General features: G+C 43.8%; 1 protein-coding gene across 6 annotated transcripts in view; it reads right to left on the bottom strand.

Moving 5' to 3' along the window:
• Nucleotides 1-277: 277 nt before the first annotated feature.
• LOC133152900 (zinc finger protein basonuclin-1-like) overlaps nucleotides 278-18,032 on the bottom strand; it is a 44,356-nt gene continuing 26,601 nt past the window's right edge. For 2 of the 6 annotated variants that reach the window (XM_061276865.1, XM_061276866.1), the window contains one exon: nucleotides 278-4,641. In XM_061276865.1, the coding sequence (XP_061132849.1) occupies nucleotides 2,617-4,641 (2,025 nt within the window). In that variant the 3' untranslated portion in view covers nucleotides 278-2,616. The remainder of the gene's footprint in view (nucleotides 4,642-18,032) is intronic. The other 4 variants (XM_061276868.1, XM_061276870.1, XM_061276867.1 and 1 more) reach the window with 4 other exon arrangements.

Here is an 18,032-nt window from a genome sequence, read left to right as displayed (position 1 = left end):
TCGTCCGTCCGTGTCTTCCATGTCTTGGACAAGTTGCTGGAGTCAAAAACACAGCGTCTGTGGAGCTTTTAGCTCGTCCATGCTGACGGTAGCTTGTCTTACAATACTAAGCGTTGCTAACTGTTAGTGCTGCACGTCTTCTCCAGTCAAAACAACTCGACACAACTCACCAAAAAAGTCAGGCAAAATCCTCTGTCGCTGTCACCAAGTTATAGTGTATGTGATTATAATAAGAAAACACGTCCAGCTTGTTGCGTTGTGCCAACTTGGTCAGCATTTATTGTACTAACAATTTTACAGTGTCAATTAATTCTCTCTTATTATTGCTTCAACTCTCTATATCAGTACGCATACATTTGGTACAAGTGATAACAACATTATATCATACTGTTATAGTGAGTGGAAAATTATTAATAACAATGACAAAAATATGAACAAGGAAATTAAGCTTCAAAAAAGTTAAATTAAGATACTTAACGACAATAAAAAAGTAATAAAGAAAGTTAATGATAAGTAAGTAATAATGAGAATGAATGAAAAGTAAATAATAAAAATGAATAGAACAAAATGTAATAAGGAGTAAAAAGGAGAATAAAACAAGTGTGGAGTTTACATGTTCTCTCCGTGTCTGCGTGGGTTTTTCCCGGGAACTCCGATTTTCTTCCACATCCCAAAAAACTTGCATAGTAGGCCGATTGAGAACTCCAAATTGCCCGTATGAGTGTGAGAGCAGATTGTTGTTTGTCTCTGCGATTGGCTGGCCACCGGTTCAGGGTGTCCCCCGCCTCCTACCCGATGACTGCTGGGATAGGCTCCAGCACGCCTGCGACCCCCTTGGGGACAAGCGGTACAGAAAATGGATGGTATTGTCATTATCATTATTATGTGATTGTGTCTGGCATTTTATTTGATTGATTCGATGGTTTGTGTTTGTTTGCATGTGGAGAAGCATTAGACTACCGAACACTTACTCACTTTGCATTGTCTCCAAACATGCATTCAGTCAAGAGCACATTATTTTGATTAAATTGCTTTTGTTGTATTTATTAAAATCAGAATGCAAAAGCACATACTTAGAAGTATCTGGTTACATGAACCAGACACGTCACTTGACAACGATCAATGACTTTTCCCACTCTGCATGTTAATTAGGTTTATATTTACAGGATAACATAGACTATTTTTCAAATGGATCTCTATAGAATTCACTTCTCATGAAAACTCCACAATCCAGTAATTAGGGCCGCATTAGACTTCACCGGGCCACTTTTACTCTTTTCAGGTAATGCATTGTGGCTTTGTCAGAAGTCTGGACAAGAGAATCAGCGTAATTTGAAAGTGCACAAGCCAGGTGTGTAAAAAAAAAAAAAATCCTTTAAGCACATATAGGAGAATTTTCAAACATTTATACTCCAAAATATATAAAACGGATTTGTTTTCAATTTTCCTTCACGTCAACTCAACTCCCTCTCAGCTCTTTGTCTATAACTTGGGATTCAATCTCATATCTGTCTGTAGCAGTATATTTAAAGAAACAAAGCGAGCCAACATTCATGCACTTATGTGATGGAATTGAATCATAAAATAATGTCAGTGCTATAATTTCCCCCCGAAAAAAAGATTTAATGGTATTTTAGAACAGATGAGCAGTGCACTTACTGAGGCCCGCTTTTTGGGCGGAGTCTGCTTGATTTGACACATCAGCCTGACTATGTCACAGAAGGAAAAGATCACAATTTCCCCCATTGGTAATCATTGTAAAGACTATCGCTTAAAATGTGCAAAAACAGCTGTCAGAAAAATGTATATGGACATCTCTACTTCTGACTACTTCAACAGATCACAAGGATTAGTCTCTCTGTTGCTGATTTAAGAGCAATAAATGAGGTCTTTCTTTGCTATTTTGAGAGCACCGGACTTTCAGCGAGGAGGCCAACCCTTCAGCTGAGTGTGCCGTTTAAAGCACCTCCTTTTCGGATAGACGACGGAGGTGGTAGCCCATATGTGGACTTCAGGGGAAATGTAAGTCTAATGAGCCCTTATCAATTTTAATTGAACATGTAACGATGTATGAACAATTCATCTTACATAAAGCGTCTCAGAACATGTCGTATTTGCGTATTTGCCAAAATAAATGGATAAAATAGAAAATGATAACTTGCTAAAACATGCTAACTTTTTTCATTTTCCTGATAAAAAGATACATAAACTGGGCTAGTTAATGACAAATGAACCATCCTCGCTTTCCCCTCCCTTCAAGGAACATATACATAACATAACATAACATAACCTATACTGTAGAAAACATTTAAGGGACACATATAAATGATAATTAATATAAAAAAAACAATGTGTGTCACACAATGTTGTTAGAGTGTACAGAGATGTGTCAGATCACATGGACCGGATGGATGATAATTTCAGAAACAAATGTTTAACTATAGAAAAAATTATTACCCCTACTTTGCTCACCACTCCACTTATGTATGAATCACAGCTGGCTTACGCTATTGTTAATATGCACTCAGTTAACAATTTCATGAATATGAAGCTACCGTACTGCACCACTTCCATTGCATGATTCAAAGCACTCGTCTACGTCCATTTATTTTATATTCACGCAAGATGCAGGCTTCTCTTTTTCTCACTGATCTGGCTCCTGCACAAGGGAAATATTGCACTGCAGCAGTGCATTGCACATGTACATCTTCTTATGGTGCACATTTTCGTAGTACAGCAGACACTGTCAAGGTTCTTAAAAGTCTTACCATAGATTTCATAGTGGGGTATCTTATCCTGACAATCTACACAGCCCTCAGATGCTTCCTTCTTGTGGTCTAAAAGAGCATTCTCATTTGTCAGCCAATGCCCACTGCATTGTCGCTTTGAAATTTGTTCATCTTCATATTTTGTATTTCTATACTCTTTGCCATCGATTTCCTCATTAAAGCTGAGTTCCTGACTGTCCAACTGATTGTTACAAAGGCTCTTGATCGAAGTGTTTTTTAAAGAAGAGGATGAACTAATGGTAGTTACTGTTTTTACTTGCTGTATGGTGTCATCCTTATGCTTTTCTATGGTCTGGTCTGACAAATACTTTTTACCTTTCCTTTCTTGAGCTTCATAAAAATATATTTCTTTCTCTTCGTGCTCAAACTTAGCCCCCATGAAAATAATTTCCTTTTTTGCTCTATGACAACCACGCGCTTCTTTATCTGGGTCCAGCAAAGGAATGTTCTTTTCAAAGTTAGTCCCCTTATTAGTCTGCTCATTTTGCTCCAACATCCCCTTTTCTATCTTTATGGGCATACTTGACTTTCGAGACTTTTTTTTTGGTATGGGGTCAGCATTACAGATGTCATGAACAGTAGTATGTTTTACAGACACCGAGGGTGACAGTAGGGGGAGTGAGGGTAGTATTCCTGTAGCATGGGCAATTTCTGCTGGTGTAACAAGGCTGCGATAGAAAGGCAGGACTGGCTGTACTGCCTTTAAATTGGGAAACAGAATGCCACGCTGGCCTGTACTGGGGAAAGAGCTCTTGTGTATCTTTAGGCCACTATCCACTTGCTCCACCGTGTAGCTATATAATGATCTGTGACGTTTTGCAGAGCAAGTTGGAATGGATGTGACTTGCTCAGACATTTTCTCTCCAGGATAGTATTCTTCAGCAGATAAAATGTTCTGTATGTATTTTTGTCTGTTGTTGCGATTCAAGGACATGTGAAGTCGTGGGTTAGGATTTGCACTGTGGCGGTTGCGACTGCGCAGTGAGCTAAATACCATATTGCATCCCTCAATTGTACACTTGTGCTTTATCTTAAGGTGCACTGCATTGTAATGGATTTTAAGTGTGCCTTTGTCATAGAATGTCTTCTCACAGGCATTGCAAAATACACGACCCTTCTTCAGAGCTCCTCCACCCCTACTTCCTATTGAAATCCCCAATCCAGTGTGCCCATTGCGCATCCTACCAAAGGCTGACATTTGAATCACATCAGAGATCATGGAGGGTGGGGGGAGGGCATCAGAGTAGTTGTCACTGGTTGAAAAATCTCCCACCTCAATCTTTGTTGTTGAGGAAAGACATTCCACCTGGTTGTCTTGAAGAGCAGTGAATGTGACAGAGTTGATACCGATATGGCTGCTGTCTGCTGAAGATGGAATTTGGGGGATTTTCTCATTAGCAATGTTGTCTTGCGCTTGATCACCTTGCCTTTGACTCTGGTGCTTTACTGACCCTTGGCATGACTCCTGGTGTTGCTCATGAAGCTGCTGGCATGAACCTGTTGGACAGCCAAGACATTGAGCTGGAAGAGAATTTAAGAGCTGGAAAGGCAATATGAAGGCCATGCTTTTAATAAGTTTCTCAAAGTGGTGCATGTTGTTGCCTTTCTGCTTCTCTGCTTTGGTTGTAGACAAGATAGCAGAAGAGCATGGCGTGTTTCGCTCAATGAATGTATGAATATCTGAGATGGTCCGAGTGCTGGGAACTAATACTGCTTGACCCTCCTTGTCTTGTAGAGCCATGAGTTCCACGATGGATTTGGTCTCACCAAAGCGCAGAAACTGCTGCAGGGTTGCAATCTCCTCCTCAAATGTCATAATAGCCCATCGATCCAGTACCTTTCCTGCTACATCCTACAGACAGAACAGGGGAAATAGAATAACAAAGTTATAAAAGTTACACGGAAAGGGTTCTTGGGTTGATAGATTAGTTTGATCCTATGCTTATGTTGGAATGTAACCTGTAATAATTAACCAAACGTATCCTGTCTTAACAAAGTAGTAGAACAAAGTGCTAAGATCCTTTGAACTGATTTGCAAGAATCCAAAGTCAGACTTCGATTGATAAATAAAAATCATATTAACATATATAACTACCGTAATTTTCGGACTAAAACTCGCTCCGGAATATAGGTCGCATTAGCCATAAAATGCACAATAACAAGAAAAAAAACATATATAAGTCGCTCCGGAGTATAAGTCGCATTTTGGGGGGGAAATTTATTTGACAAAATCCAACACCAAGAACAGACATGAACGAGCAACAACAGGCTATACGATAGGTATGCTAAGGGGACATAAACACAAGCGAAGAGCTGAGAACGGGCCTGACATTCAGAGTTATTAAAACAAACTATGACATAAATAACATGTTTATAAAACCATCTGTGTCACTCCAATTCATGAAATCCATCGATCGTCCTTTGTCAACAATGGGTGCGCGCCGCTGACGGCGCTAGCAAGTCAAACTATTCCACAGGCCCATATAATGATGTATAATTAAATATCAAATAACTATTATATAAGCAATAATATTATCAAACCATCTGTGCACTCTAAATCATTACATCCATCGATCAAATTCCTCGTCCTTTGTCAACAACGCCGCGCGTGCGCCCTGACGTCAGCCTCGTCGTTATTCCACAGATCTAGTATATACCGTTTTTTTCCATGTATAATGTACAAAAAATATATATTTTTATTTATTTATTTTTATTTATCCGGATATGATACGGAGGCCGGCATTACAGATGCGCTTTCTTCTCTGCTGTTCACTTCAAACACGCTCCATAGGAACACAATGCTCTCGTATCAGACGCTTGCTTGATCACCTGCTCGTTTGCTGTCACAATGTACCCTACACAAATCCGAAACATTTCTTCGCTATCGAGTTTGCTAGCGCATGCGCAGTGATACTGACCGGAAGAATAACATCCGGTTGTTCCCAAAGATGATCTTTTTTCTGAAAATTTTTACGTTTACGGACTCAAGTAGGAGTCAAAATTTGGGTGCGTAATATACATGGGTACAGGCTTTTTTCAAGCATCGACATGTCATTTTTAGGGTGCGTATTATACATGGGGGCGCATTATACATGGAAAAAAACGGTACTTACAAGTATAGTTGACCACTTCACATGTTATTTTTAGTATAGTTGATCACTTCACATGCTTTGATATCTTTATCTTGAACATATTCAAAACATGAAAAATAGAGAGAAAAAATCAAATAAAGTAATTAACACTTTAAAGCGCCATATCCTCTGGACATGCCCTCTGTCACCAGGATGACATAAAGGACGAGAAATTTGATCGATGGATTTAATGATTTGGAGTGACAAATGGTTTGATAATATTGTTGTTTATGTGATAGTTATTTAAAATATAGTTTATATATCGTTGTATGGGCCTGTGGAATAATTTGAACTGCGGCGACGCACACGGGATTGTTGACAAAGGACGATCGATGGATTTAATGAATTGGAGTGACACAAATGGTTTTATAAACGTGTTATTTATGTGATAGTTTTTTTTAAATAACTGAATGTTACGTCAGACCCATTCTCAGCTCCTCGTTTGTGTTTGTCACGTTAGCATACCGTATCGTTTAGCCTGTTGTTGCTCGTTCATGTCTGTTCTTGATGTTGGATTTTGTCGAATAAATTGCCCCCCAAATTACGACTTATACTCCTGAGCGACTTATATGTGTTTTTTTTTCCACAATTTTGGGCATTTTATGGCTGGTGCGACTTATACTCCGGTGCGACTTGTAGTCCGAAAATTACGGTAAGTAAGAAGAGAAAACCAAAATTTTGTAGAATTGTACGGGAAATTTAAAGGCAAAATTCTGAAATATTTGAAACGTGGCAATTTTGGTAATGTTGAAAATCCTCCCCAACATGAATTGAATAACCTAAATTATGTGAATTCCAAATGAGAAAGACGTAAACGTGAAATCTAGAATGTTCCATTAAGAATGAATGGGGAAAATTTGGGGGCAAAACCGTAAATTTTTCGAATGGAGGAAAAAAATGGAAGCGCTCCTCGCGTGAATATTTGGAATATGTTAAAAGGGGAATGAAGTGAATCGGATGAATTATGTGGAAGTAGTTAAGGGACAGAAAAGTGAGGAGAATACTGTAAAATAGAAAAAGAAGAAGAAAGTGAATTGTTGTTATTGTGTGAAGGCCTTCGCCTTCACACAGTAAAAACAATAAAAGTGGGCAGCAACTACGGTGCGGACCCTCACCGCTAAGAAACTAATCTTTGCTTTCGTGGCAGCAAATAAAATAGACTTGTGGCAATAAATTCATATTTTAAGTAGGACTCCGGAAATGTTCTTTTAAATGCAGCTTTCCTTTCTTAGAAGTGGTAGCCTCTTCTTCAGACTCTTCATTGTTTTTTTTTCCCTTTCCGAAGAAGCTTTCCAAACGTCTCTGTTTCTTGCTAATTTTTGCTTGCCTCGCGGGCTCGACTCGGGTGACATGTCACGTGACAGAGATGAGCGTCTTGTGTCAAGAGACACAGCGACGAATGTAATTGGGAGAGAATTGCCAAATTTTTTATATTTTTCAAAATAAATTCTTACTCATTTTTGCTAGCTTTGCGAGCTCGACTGGGGAAACATGTCACGTGACCGGGACAAGCGTCTTGACCAGAATGAATTGATCGTAGATAAAAAAATATATATATATATATTTCGTCCTGTGCGGCTTGGCGGCACGGTACCAAGTGACCCACGGACGGGGGGTTGGGGACACCTGATATAAACAACATCTAAAGGTTATTCCATAAAAGGTTATGGCCTTTAGAAGGTAGTAAAGCATTGATATTCAAAAAACGTTTTTGGAAAACAAATGCATTAAAAACAGCATTAAAAAAAACAGTTCACCAAAAAACTACTATCAGTGATTCTCATTAAATACGACACTGTTATTATGAATAACAGTTTCCATCACTTTTGCGCCTGCAGGTCAGATTTATGAAATATGTTTATATTAGGAGGCAAAATCACATAAAACGGCAAACATTCTGACCAAATACATCTAAACAAAGTAATAAAAAAACTCAAAACGGCAACACGGTGACGGATATCTGAAAATCAGAGCAGAGTTTTAACTCACAAACGCCTGGTGACGGAGGTGAGGAAACGGGAAACACTTCCTTTAAGTTGGCTTTAAGAACTTTAAAAGTTAAGATTAGTCACAAACAGTGACTGTTTGTGTCAATGTCCTTGACCATCCTGCATTGTTTGAAAATGAATGATTGATTGAAATTATATTCAAAATGCTTTTTTTTTTTTACACCAAACTTGAGAAACTCCCCTTCATTTTCAGTGGGAACAGTGTTGTTCGTCTCCCTTTTTTGCTAGTGCGTCATAGTCTGGAGTAAAATTTGTTGTGGCAATTCTTAGGATAGAGCCGAGGTGTTGGTCCGTTAACCTAGATCTGTGACGGGTTGATGTTGATGTTCACGTGGCTAAACGTCACGTCACGTAGGTCGAGCGAAATTGTCCACTCTTTTTTAAACACTCGGCACTCAGTGTCCGCCTTTCTTTTCCTTGGGCCACTGATTTTAATCGAAGGATTCCAGGGGAAGATTTGTGGGTGGCTTTAGCGTAAAACTGTATCTGAAAGCTCAGCGCGCGACTTACGAGAATGCTGACGTCACAGCCACACTCTAAATTCGGCACTGATAGAAATAGAGCGCGGAGTGCGCCGTGTCCGCACTACTGATTACGTACACGCACTTGTGAGTGTGCACCGAGCTTTCTGACACGGCTTCCGGTAACAAATGTGCGGGCGGGCGGTTCCCCATCTACTGGGGAAACGTAGTCATTGCAGGGAAAATTACCGAAAAGAAAGTTTAATAATACAATTTATTCAGGGTTGGCAGGGCGGATTAAACGGCCCTGTCGGCCGTAGTTTGCCCATGTCTGCACTAGATGGTGCTTTGCTAAAGGGAATGTCAACACAGTCAATGAGGTAAAGTCCAACTCCCTTTCTGTATGAAAGTGATACGCTTTGACTTCTTGGTCCAGCAACCCCACTCATTTTTATATGGTCATAAACTTTCTTTAATTTAATTTGTATTGCGATAAACCAGTCAATGAGGTATACAGTTAAACTTTATATACAAAATATGCACAATCACTAATGAGCCCTCAGTAAACAATCGCATTTCTCAAATTATCTCTTATAAAAGTGATCGGAACCGACTAAAGTTCGATCTAACACATTGGTACTAGGGGTGTAAATCGCGGGTTTTGTCACGATACGATATCATATCGATACAAAGAACTACGATACGATATTTGTCAATATCTTAAAGCCTGCAGCGATTCATTCACGATATATCGCGATATAGTGCTCTACGATCGATATTTTTTTTTTTTTAAATAAAAAATATAGAACAATATCCTGATTTATAACAATTCATACGCAAAATCAACAAGGTACTGCAAACTATTTAGGAAATTACAAGAGTATTGTAGTATACAAAGTGCTTATTTTAACACTGAACTTTGATGTCGTGTTTTTTCTTTAGATGTGCGGCGAGATTTGTGCTCCCTGAATATTTGATCACCGCATGGCAGGATTTACAAACTGCACGTGTCTTGTCCGTTGAGCCATCTTTTCTTTGGAATCCAAAGTGCCTCCAAACGAATGACTTGAAGCCTAAAGGGGAGCAAATTTCCTCGTCTTTTTGGACACTAGCCATAGCACCAGCCCGCGTACTAGTTCTCAACTCCCCTTTCACGTGCCTGCTCTGCTCACAACACAACAACGCCGCGCACTGCTCCCGGAAAGAGGAAGCAAGCAACAATGAACCGGATTTCAAAATAAAGTCGCGTCTAATGTCCGAGGTCAAACACGGCGATATAAATCGATGTTTACGTTTAGCATCGATGCCAATAAATCGTAGAGCATTATATCGATTAATCGATGTGTATCGATGAATCGTTACACCCCTAATTGGTACTGCTTACTTATGATTCCCTTCCATATCGATCCGTAAATTTACTTGAAACATTACTGTTAATGCTGCTCTGTAGCAGCCTATTTTGAAATGATGGAGCCTCGTGCGTATAGCAGCTATCATCATAGCATTAGCAACCCGCAAACTCCCATGAGCCTCAGCTCGTAGACTCCCATGAGCCTCAGCAAAGTGTCATGGCGGCCCTCTGTAAACAATCACGTTTCTCAAACTGTCTCCCATAAAAGTGATCAGAACCGACTAAAGACTGATTTAACACATTGGTGCTGCTTATTTATGATTGCGTTGCATATTGATCCGTAAACGCACTCGAAAACATGAATGGAACAGCATATTTTGAAATGTGATACCCTCGCGGGTACAACAGCTTTTCAGTGATGCCCTCTGACCACACTTGCCATAATGCTAAGAAGTAATGCGACCTTGTCATTTACTAGTCGTACCAAAACGTACTGAAACATTTTGGCAGAGCGCTGTGTACAACTAGTATGGATCAACAAATTCATCAATTGATCAATATATAAGGCGCTCTGCATGATAAGGCGCACTGTTTTTATGAGTAGATTTTAAGTTTTTAAGTGCGCCTAATAGTGTGGAAAGTACGGTAAGTCTGCAACACAGCAAGCGAAAAATATAGAACATAAGCTTGACATGCTAAAACTAAAATTGGTAAACTAATGTGAAATGCAGTCACGAAAAACAGTACAGTCTGAATAGTGTGTCTAGAATTGTGTTAGGCTAGCGAGAAAGTAAAACACATTAAAATACCTAAAATACACATATAGTGGCGCCTCGGTTTTCGAACGTCACGGTTCTCAAACAAATCGGTATTCGAACAAAAAATTTGAGATTTTTTTTTGCTTCGGAAGTCGGACGAAATTCGGTTGTCGAACCTCACTCGATGAGCCGAGAGGACCCGCATGCCAACTGACTCCATTCGTTATTACATTCTCGTTACTCTGAGGATTCAATCAACTCTAATCATGCCTCCAAAGGAAGCAAGTGAGAGCACTAAAGCCATCCTAAAACACAAAGACGCTCCTAAAGCAATGCGACAGTGAGCGCCCGGCGCGCTGCGGTTGCACTATCGGACCAAATTAAGCTCACTGCGCACTGAGGTCTACTTAAAATCTGGAAAGTCCATTAGGACTTTAAAGATATTTTCTAAATTTTAGCGACCGCTCTGTCACAATAATGCGACCAGCGCAGTGCAGTTGCGCGGTCGGCGGCACGCTACGGTTGCGCGTTCGGCGGTGCGCTGCAGTTGCGCGATCGGACAAAATTAAGCTCCCTGCGCACTGAGGTCCACTTAAATTTTGGAAAGTACATCAGGAAGCAAGTGAGAGCAGTAAAGCCATCCTAAAACAAAATCTGGAAAGTCCATTAGGACTTTAAACTATTTGTAATGGGATGACATGATTCGGAATTCAAACAATTCACTTCTCTAACAGCCTTCTGGAACGGATTGTGGTTGAAAACCGAGGCTCCACTGTACTATATTGTTCAGGGTCACCTCTGTAAATGCGTTGACAGGGAAGCCTTTATTGCATGACTTAGCATGTCAATATGGCGCTGCCTTCAATCCAAAGTATCATTAACTTTTATTCAAAGCCGGCACTACTTTACAGACACGTGTTTGCAGAACTCCATAATGCACATGTTTACCAGAACTTTTACCATGGACATCAAACATTAGTTCTGTTAGGTTTGTTCCCAGTTCTTTGTCTTTAATGCTCAATATGCTAAGAGAAATTACCAAGAGGCAGCCTTCACAGTTTAACTATTGTCAAGTGGCATGGTGGTACGAGATGGTGTAAAATCAGGTATTGAATTTGGCCCAGGCACACTGGCTATCCCAAAACATGTAGTAGTTCAAAATTCCACCAGGTGATGGTGTTAAAGCTTGACATAGGGGTGACCTGATGGAAATTAACAAATCTAATTAATTAAATAGTTAGCAATTGGGAGGATACGACCTGTTCAAACACGTAGCAACGCACAATTTTGGAATATGAGTTTGCTATGCCATAATTTTCAGATGCAACAGCTTGAGCAATATCAATATATGTGTTTAAGTTGGAGGAACCCATTATTGTGTTAAGTACTATTATGTGTTGAGATTGATCTTTGTTAGACAAGATATGTGATTCTTGTTGCAATGTTTTGTCCAACCTGTATTTAACATTGGTGTTCCATCCATACCTGAATGTATTAAGTTGATAGGAGACATTAAGGTCTAATAGTAAAAGAAAGAACGAGCAAAACAGGAAACATCTGCAGCCGGTGGTTGCTACTTGAAGCAAGGTTGCCAAGACAACCAGTGGTGCACCTACATATTACGATGAGGTAATGCCAGAAGCCTATAAATATGTTGCCCGGACACAGAGCGGGCGCGCTTCTTCCTAGTCAGAGCGATGGCCGTGACGCTGCCCGGAGTAAACGAACGAAGATGGATTTTTCATTATTTTTGAGATTGAACCAAACTCTACTAAGATGAATTTCCAGAGTCTTCGAATTGGACTTTGTCAAATTTTAAGCCTCGAGGAAGGCAGAGGAGACAGCCGCCCCGGGCAGAAAGGGGAAGTCGGCAATTTTACTTTTTTGGCTAGGCTCCTCACGGACAGACCTTTACTCTTTTTTAAACTCATTTCTGAGGCGCTTTTTGTTTGCTTTTCCCAGTCTTTTTCCCTCGTTTTGACGCGCTTTTGGTTTTTGCCTTTTGTCCCTCATCTTGAGGCGCTTTTTGTTTTTGTGCGGTCTTCCGCTTGAGAGAATAAAACACCTCTTGTTGGAACTTTGCATTCGAGTCCTCTCCCTGCTCCAAACCTGACAGAACACACTGGCCAGTCATGGATTCGGCAGAGTCGGAGCTGCTGGCCACCACAGTACGCTCCCAGGCGTCGCAGCTTGCCCAACACCAGAAGCAAGTAGATGCCCTGGGTGTTGGTGTCCAAGGGATTGTGAAGACTCAGGAAGACTTCAGAGAGGCAGTGGCCGCCCAGGTGGGAACACTGAGCAGGCAAATGCAAGACGTTCTCACGCTTCTGACCGCGGTACCAGCAGCGACGCCCAGTCCACCAGCTGCTTCCCCGGTGGATCGTCCTGGTCCCGCTCCCATGGCGATGGGCGTCAGACTGGCCCCCCCGGAACGATACTCTGGTGAACCCGGGCTCAGCAGAGCCTTTATCACTGAGTGTGAGATGCAGTTCGAGCGGTCCCCAGCCGACTTTCCCACGGAACGCTCCCGGGTGGCGTATATGGTCTCGTACCTGACGGGAAGGGCCTGGGCGTGGGCGACTGCAGAATGGGCCAGGGATTCCGCTATCTGTCATTCCCTCTCCTCTTTCATCGAGGCCCTGCGCACGGTGTTCGATCCGGTCTCCTCGGACCGAGAGAAGGCGCGGAAGCTGTGCCAGCTGACCCAGGGTCGAGAGACGGTCAGCGACTACGCGATCCGCTTCCGCACTCTGGCCTGGGAATGCGGGTGGAACTCGACGGCCCTGTATGATGTTTTTCTCAAGGGCCTTTCCGGACCCATCCAGGACCAACTCATCCCCCTCGACCTCCCCGCTGACCTCGACGCTCTCATCGTGCTGGCTATCCGCACGGACAACAGATAGCAGGACTGGAAGAAGCAGCGCGCAAGCCGGAGCGCGACCGCCTTCTCCCGCGTGTCAGTGGTCACCCCTCGAGACGCACCGCTAAAGGCCGAACACGGCTCTACTACCGCCTGGGACTGAACCTATGCAGCTTGGCCGGGGCAAGTTGAGCGAGGAGGAAAGGCAGCGCCGATGCCAGGAAGGCAGATGCTACTATTGCGGTGCGCAAGGACATATCCTCCTCTCCTGCCCGGTGAGGAAGAACCTGACAGTGAGCACCTTCTCCGTTGTCCAGCAGAAGGGTCGGGCCCTACCCATCGGCACACTTACCTGCCTAGGAAAGGTCACTAAACTTGGTGTGTTAATAGACTCCGGGGCTGATGAGAGTTTGATTAACTGGGCGTTTGCTCTGAGATTAGGGGTAAAGACCGAACTGCTAGATACGACCGTGAAGGCCAAGGTGCTCAATGGTCAAGCACTTTTTGATATATCCCTGGTAACTGAACCCCTCTCGCTGTCTTTCGGGAATCATCATGAAAAGTAAGACTGCATGTAGTAACCTCCCCCATGAATCCGCTTATCCTCGGGTATCCGTGGCTAAAACGCCACAACCCAACCATGGACTGGGAGTCCGGGGAGATAAGGGGATGGGGACCCCATTGCCAAGTGTCATGTATCGAACCTAACCCCCCGATAAACCTTACACGTGGTTCTAACCCCGACTCTGTTTCTCCTGTCCCAGACCCCGAAACCCCAGCTCTGACCGGAGTTCCCGTATGTTACCATCAACTCGCGGAGGTATTCAGCAAAGTCAAGCCTACCTCTCTACAGCCCCACCGTCCTTACGACGGCGCCATTGATCCTTTGCCCGGCGCCACAATACCCAAGGGGAGACTTTATTCCCTTTCGGGCCCCGAAAAGAAGGCTCTAAATAATTATATTGACGCGTCACTTAAAGCGGGGTTGATCAGACCGTCGTCATCCCCTGCGGGTGCCGGTTTCTTCTTTGTGGGCAAAAAAGACGGTACCCTACGCCCCTCCATAGACTACAGTCCCCTCAATCAGATCACAATTAAGAATCGATATCCCCTTCCATTCATGTCAGCTGTATTCGATCAATTGCCGGGTGTTCACCAAGCTAGATTTGCGCAACGCGTACCACCTCGTGCGCATTCGGGAGGGCGATGAATGGAAGACGGGATTCAACACTCCCAGAGGACACTTTGAGTACCTCATAATGCCGTTTGGCCTCACCAATGCACCCGCCATTTTATAGCCCATGATTAATGACGTACTGAGAGACTTTTTAGATCATTTTGTTTATGTGTATTTGGATGATATCCTGATCTATTCACCGGATTTGGAGACCCATGAGTCTCATGTTAAGACGGTACTGCAACGCCTCCTTGATCATCAGCTTTACGTAAAAGCCGAAAAGAGCGAGTTCCACCCTAATACTGTATCTTTCCTTGGCTTCATCATAGCCCCTGGCAAAGTACAGATGGACCCGGCAAAAGTAAGCGCGGTGACACAATGGCCTATACCTGATAGCCGCAAAAAAGTGCAGCAATTTCTTGGCTTTGGTAACTTTTATAGGTGGTTCATCAGAGGCTTCAGCGCCACAGCGGCTCCACTGCATGCTCTAACTTCCCCAACGGTTCCGTTCTGTTGGACGGTGAAGGCGGAAGCCGCCTTCCAGGAGTTGAAGAGGCGATTCAGCTCCGCCCCGATCCTCACGCTGCCCGACCCATCTCGTCAGTTCGTGGTGGAGGTTGACGCCTCCAGTCAGGGAATCGGCGCCGTCTTGTCACAAAGGGCCCAGGCAGACAACAAGCTTCATCCGTGCGCGTTTCTGTCCCGACGGCTGACGTCCGCCGAACAGAATTATGATGTGAGGGATCGAGAATTGTTGGCGGTCAAACAGGCCGTCGAAGAATGGAGACACTGGCTGGAGGGAGCCCAGCAACCCTTCTTGGTTTGGACTGACCACAAGAACCTACAATATATCAAGAAAGCTAAAAGACTAAATTCACGCTAGGCTCGTTGGTCCCTCTTCTTTAATCGATTCAATTTCACCTTGTCTTACAGACCGGGGGCCAAAAACATCAAGCCCGATGCGCTATTGCGCATCTACAGTCCAGATTCGGCGGCCAAGGAGCCCGAAGCCATTCTCCCCCCTCACTGTGTGGTGCGAGCAGTAACCTGGCCCATAGAAGGCCTGGTGAAGCAGGCCAACAGCGACGAACCACCCCCTAGGGGATGCCCAGAGAATCGATTGTTTGTTCTCCCCAGGCTGCGTTCCCAAGTTGTCCACTGGGTACACACCTCTCGGCTCGCCTGTCATCCGGGCGCGCGAAGCACAACAGAGATTCTGGTGGCCTTCCATGGGGGCAGACGTCAGGGAGTACGTTGCAGCCTGCTCCGTCTGTGCGCGGAATAAGAACACCCCCGGCGCCCATGTGGGTCTGCTGCAACCCCTCCCCATTCCCTCTCGACCATGGGCCGACATCTCGGTGGATTTTGTCACGGGGCTTCCTGCGTCAAAGGGGGAGACGACGATACTCACCGTGGTGGACCGGTTTTCCAAGATGGCTCACTTCATTGCCCTGCCCAAGTTGCCTTCGGCTAAGCGAATGGCAGAAGTCCTCATGGACCACGTTTTCAGAATACCGTTTTTTCCCGTGTATAGTGCGCAAAATTTAACTAATTTATTGTCCTAAAATCTGGGGTGCGCATTATACATGGGTACAAAAAAGTTTTAATTTTTTTTTTTTTTTTTTTTAAGTCCCAATGATCGTCACACACGCAGGGAGGCAATGGGTCCCATTTTTATAGTCTTTGGTATGGTCTTAACTAGGCTGGATGTAATTTTTTTTGTTGGCGTTGATTTCTCCGACTGCCCGTAAACGCACCACCGCGCACGGGAAAGAGGCGGCTCTGTATGGGAGAGACGTTGAAGAGGAATAAAAACACCCTTGGAAACCAAAACTTGCCCCTCGTCGTGACTGGGAGCCGCAACAAATGTTTCGGATTTGTGTAGGGTACATTGTGAGACAGCAAACGAGCAGGTGATCGAGCAAGCCTTGTCTGATACGAGAGCATTGCGGTCGCATGGAGCGTGTTTGAAGTGAACAGCAGAGAAGAAAGGAACAAGGCAAAGTGTTGTGAAATAAAATATTACCTGTAATACGGATTTAGGTAGAAAACTGAACTCTCGCTCTTTATATAGCTGACGTGTCTTGCGCATCCGTTCTGCGCATCTGTAATGGCGGCCTCCGTATGATATCCGGTTTGCGTGTGTGCGAGAGCGAGAGAGAGCGAGGGAGAGAGCGCGAGAGAGAACGCTCAACCGTAGCGCGCCGCCGACCGCCCAACTGCACCGCGCTGGTCGATTAGTGTGACAGAGCCGTCGCTGAAATTTAGAAGATATTTTTAAAGTCCTGATGTACTTTCTAAAATTTAAGTGGACCTCAGTGCGCACTGCGCAAGGAGCTTAATTTGGTGCGGTCGCGCAACCGCAGCGCGCCGGGCGCTCACTGTCGCATTGCTTAAAGAGCGCCTTTGTGTTTTAGGATGAACAGCAGAGACCAAAGGAACAAGGCAAAGTGTTGTGAAATAAAACATTATCTGTAATACGCATTTTGTTATTTGCTGATTGAAACTGCTAATTAAACTGTGAATTGAAACTAATAGGAAGAAAACAACTCTCGCTCTTTATATAGCTGACGTGTCTTGCGCATCCGTTCTGTGCATTTTATTTCACAACACTTTGCCTTGTTCCTTTCTTCTCTGCTGTTCACTTCAAACACGCTCCATGCGACCGCAATGCTCTCGTATCAGACAAGGCTTGCTCGATCACCTGCTCGTTTGCTGTCTCACAATGTACCCTACACAAATCCGAAACATTTGTTGCGGCTCCGAGTCACGACGAGGGGCAAGTTTTGGTTTCCAAGGGTGTTTTTATTCCTCTTCAACGTCTCTCCCATACAGAGCCGCCTCTTTCCCGTGCGCGGTGGTGCGTTTAAGGGCAGTCGGAGAAATCAACGCCAACAAAAGAAATTACATCCAGCCTAGTTAAGACCATACCAAAGACTATAAAAATGGGACCCATTGCCTCCCTGCGTGTGTGACGATCATTGGGACTTAAAAAAAAAAATAAAAAATTTAAAAAAATTCATAAAAATTGGGTGCGTATTATACATGGGTACAAGCTTTTTTCCAGCATCAGCATGCCATTTTTAGGGGTGCGTACTATACATGGGGGCGCACTATACACAGAAAAAAACGGTACACGGATTTCCGGGGGACGTCGTTTCTGATGGGGGTCCCCAATTTGTGTCCAGGTTTTGGAAAGAGTTTTGCAAGCTCATAGGGGCCACCGTGAGCCTCACTTCAGGCTATCACCGGAGGCGAACAGCCAGGCAGAGCACATAAACCAGCAGCTGAAAACAGGCCTCCGCTGCTTAGTGACCCAGAACCCCTCCTCATGGAGCAAGAATCTCACGTGGGTGGAATACGCCCATAATTCCCTGCCTACCACGGCTACCGGGATGTCTCCCTTCATGTGCGTATTTGGCTACCAGCCCCCAGTCTTCCCCGATAGTGAGCCGGAGGTGTCCGTTACCTCGGCGCGCGCCTTAGTGAGTCGCTG

The sequence above is a fragment of the Syngnathus typhle genome, linkage group LG4 (genome assembly GCF_033458585.1).
Source record: "Syngnathus typhle isolate RoL2023-S1 ecotype Sweden linkage group LG4, RoL_Styp_1.0, whole genome shotgun sequence".
NCBI lineage: Eukaryota > Metazoa > Chordata > Actinopteri > Syngnathiformes > Syngnathidae > Syngnathus > Syngnathus typhle.
This window is presented reverse-complemented; position numbering and strand designations above follow the sequence as displayed.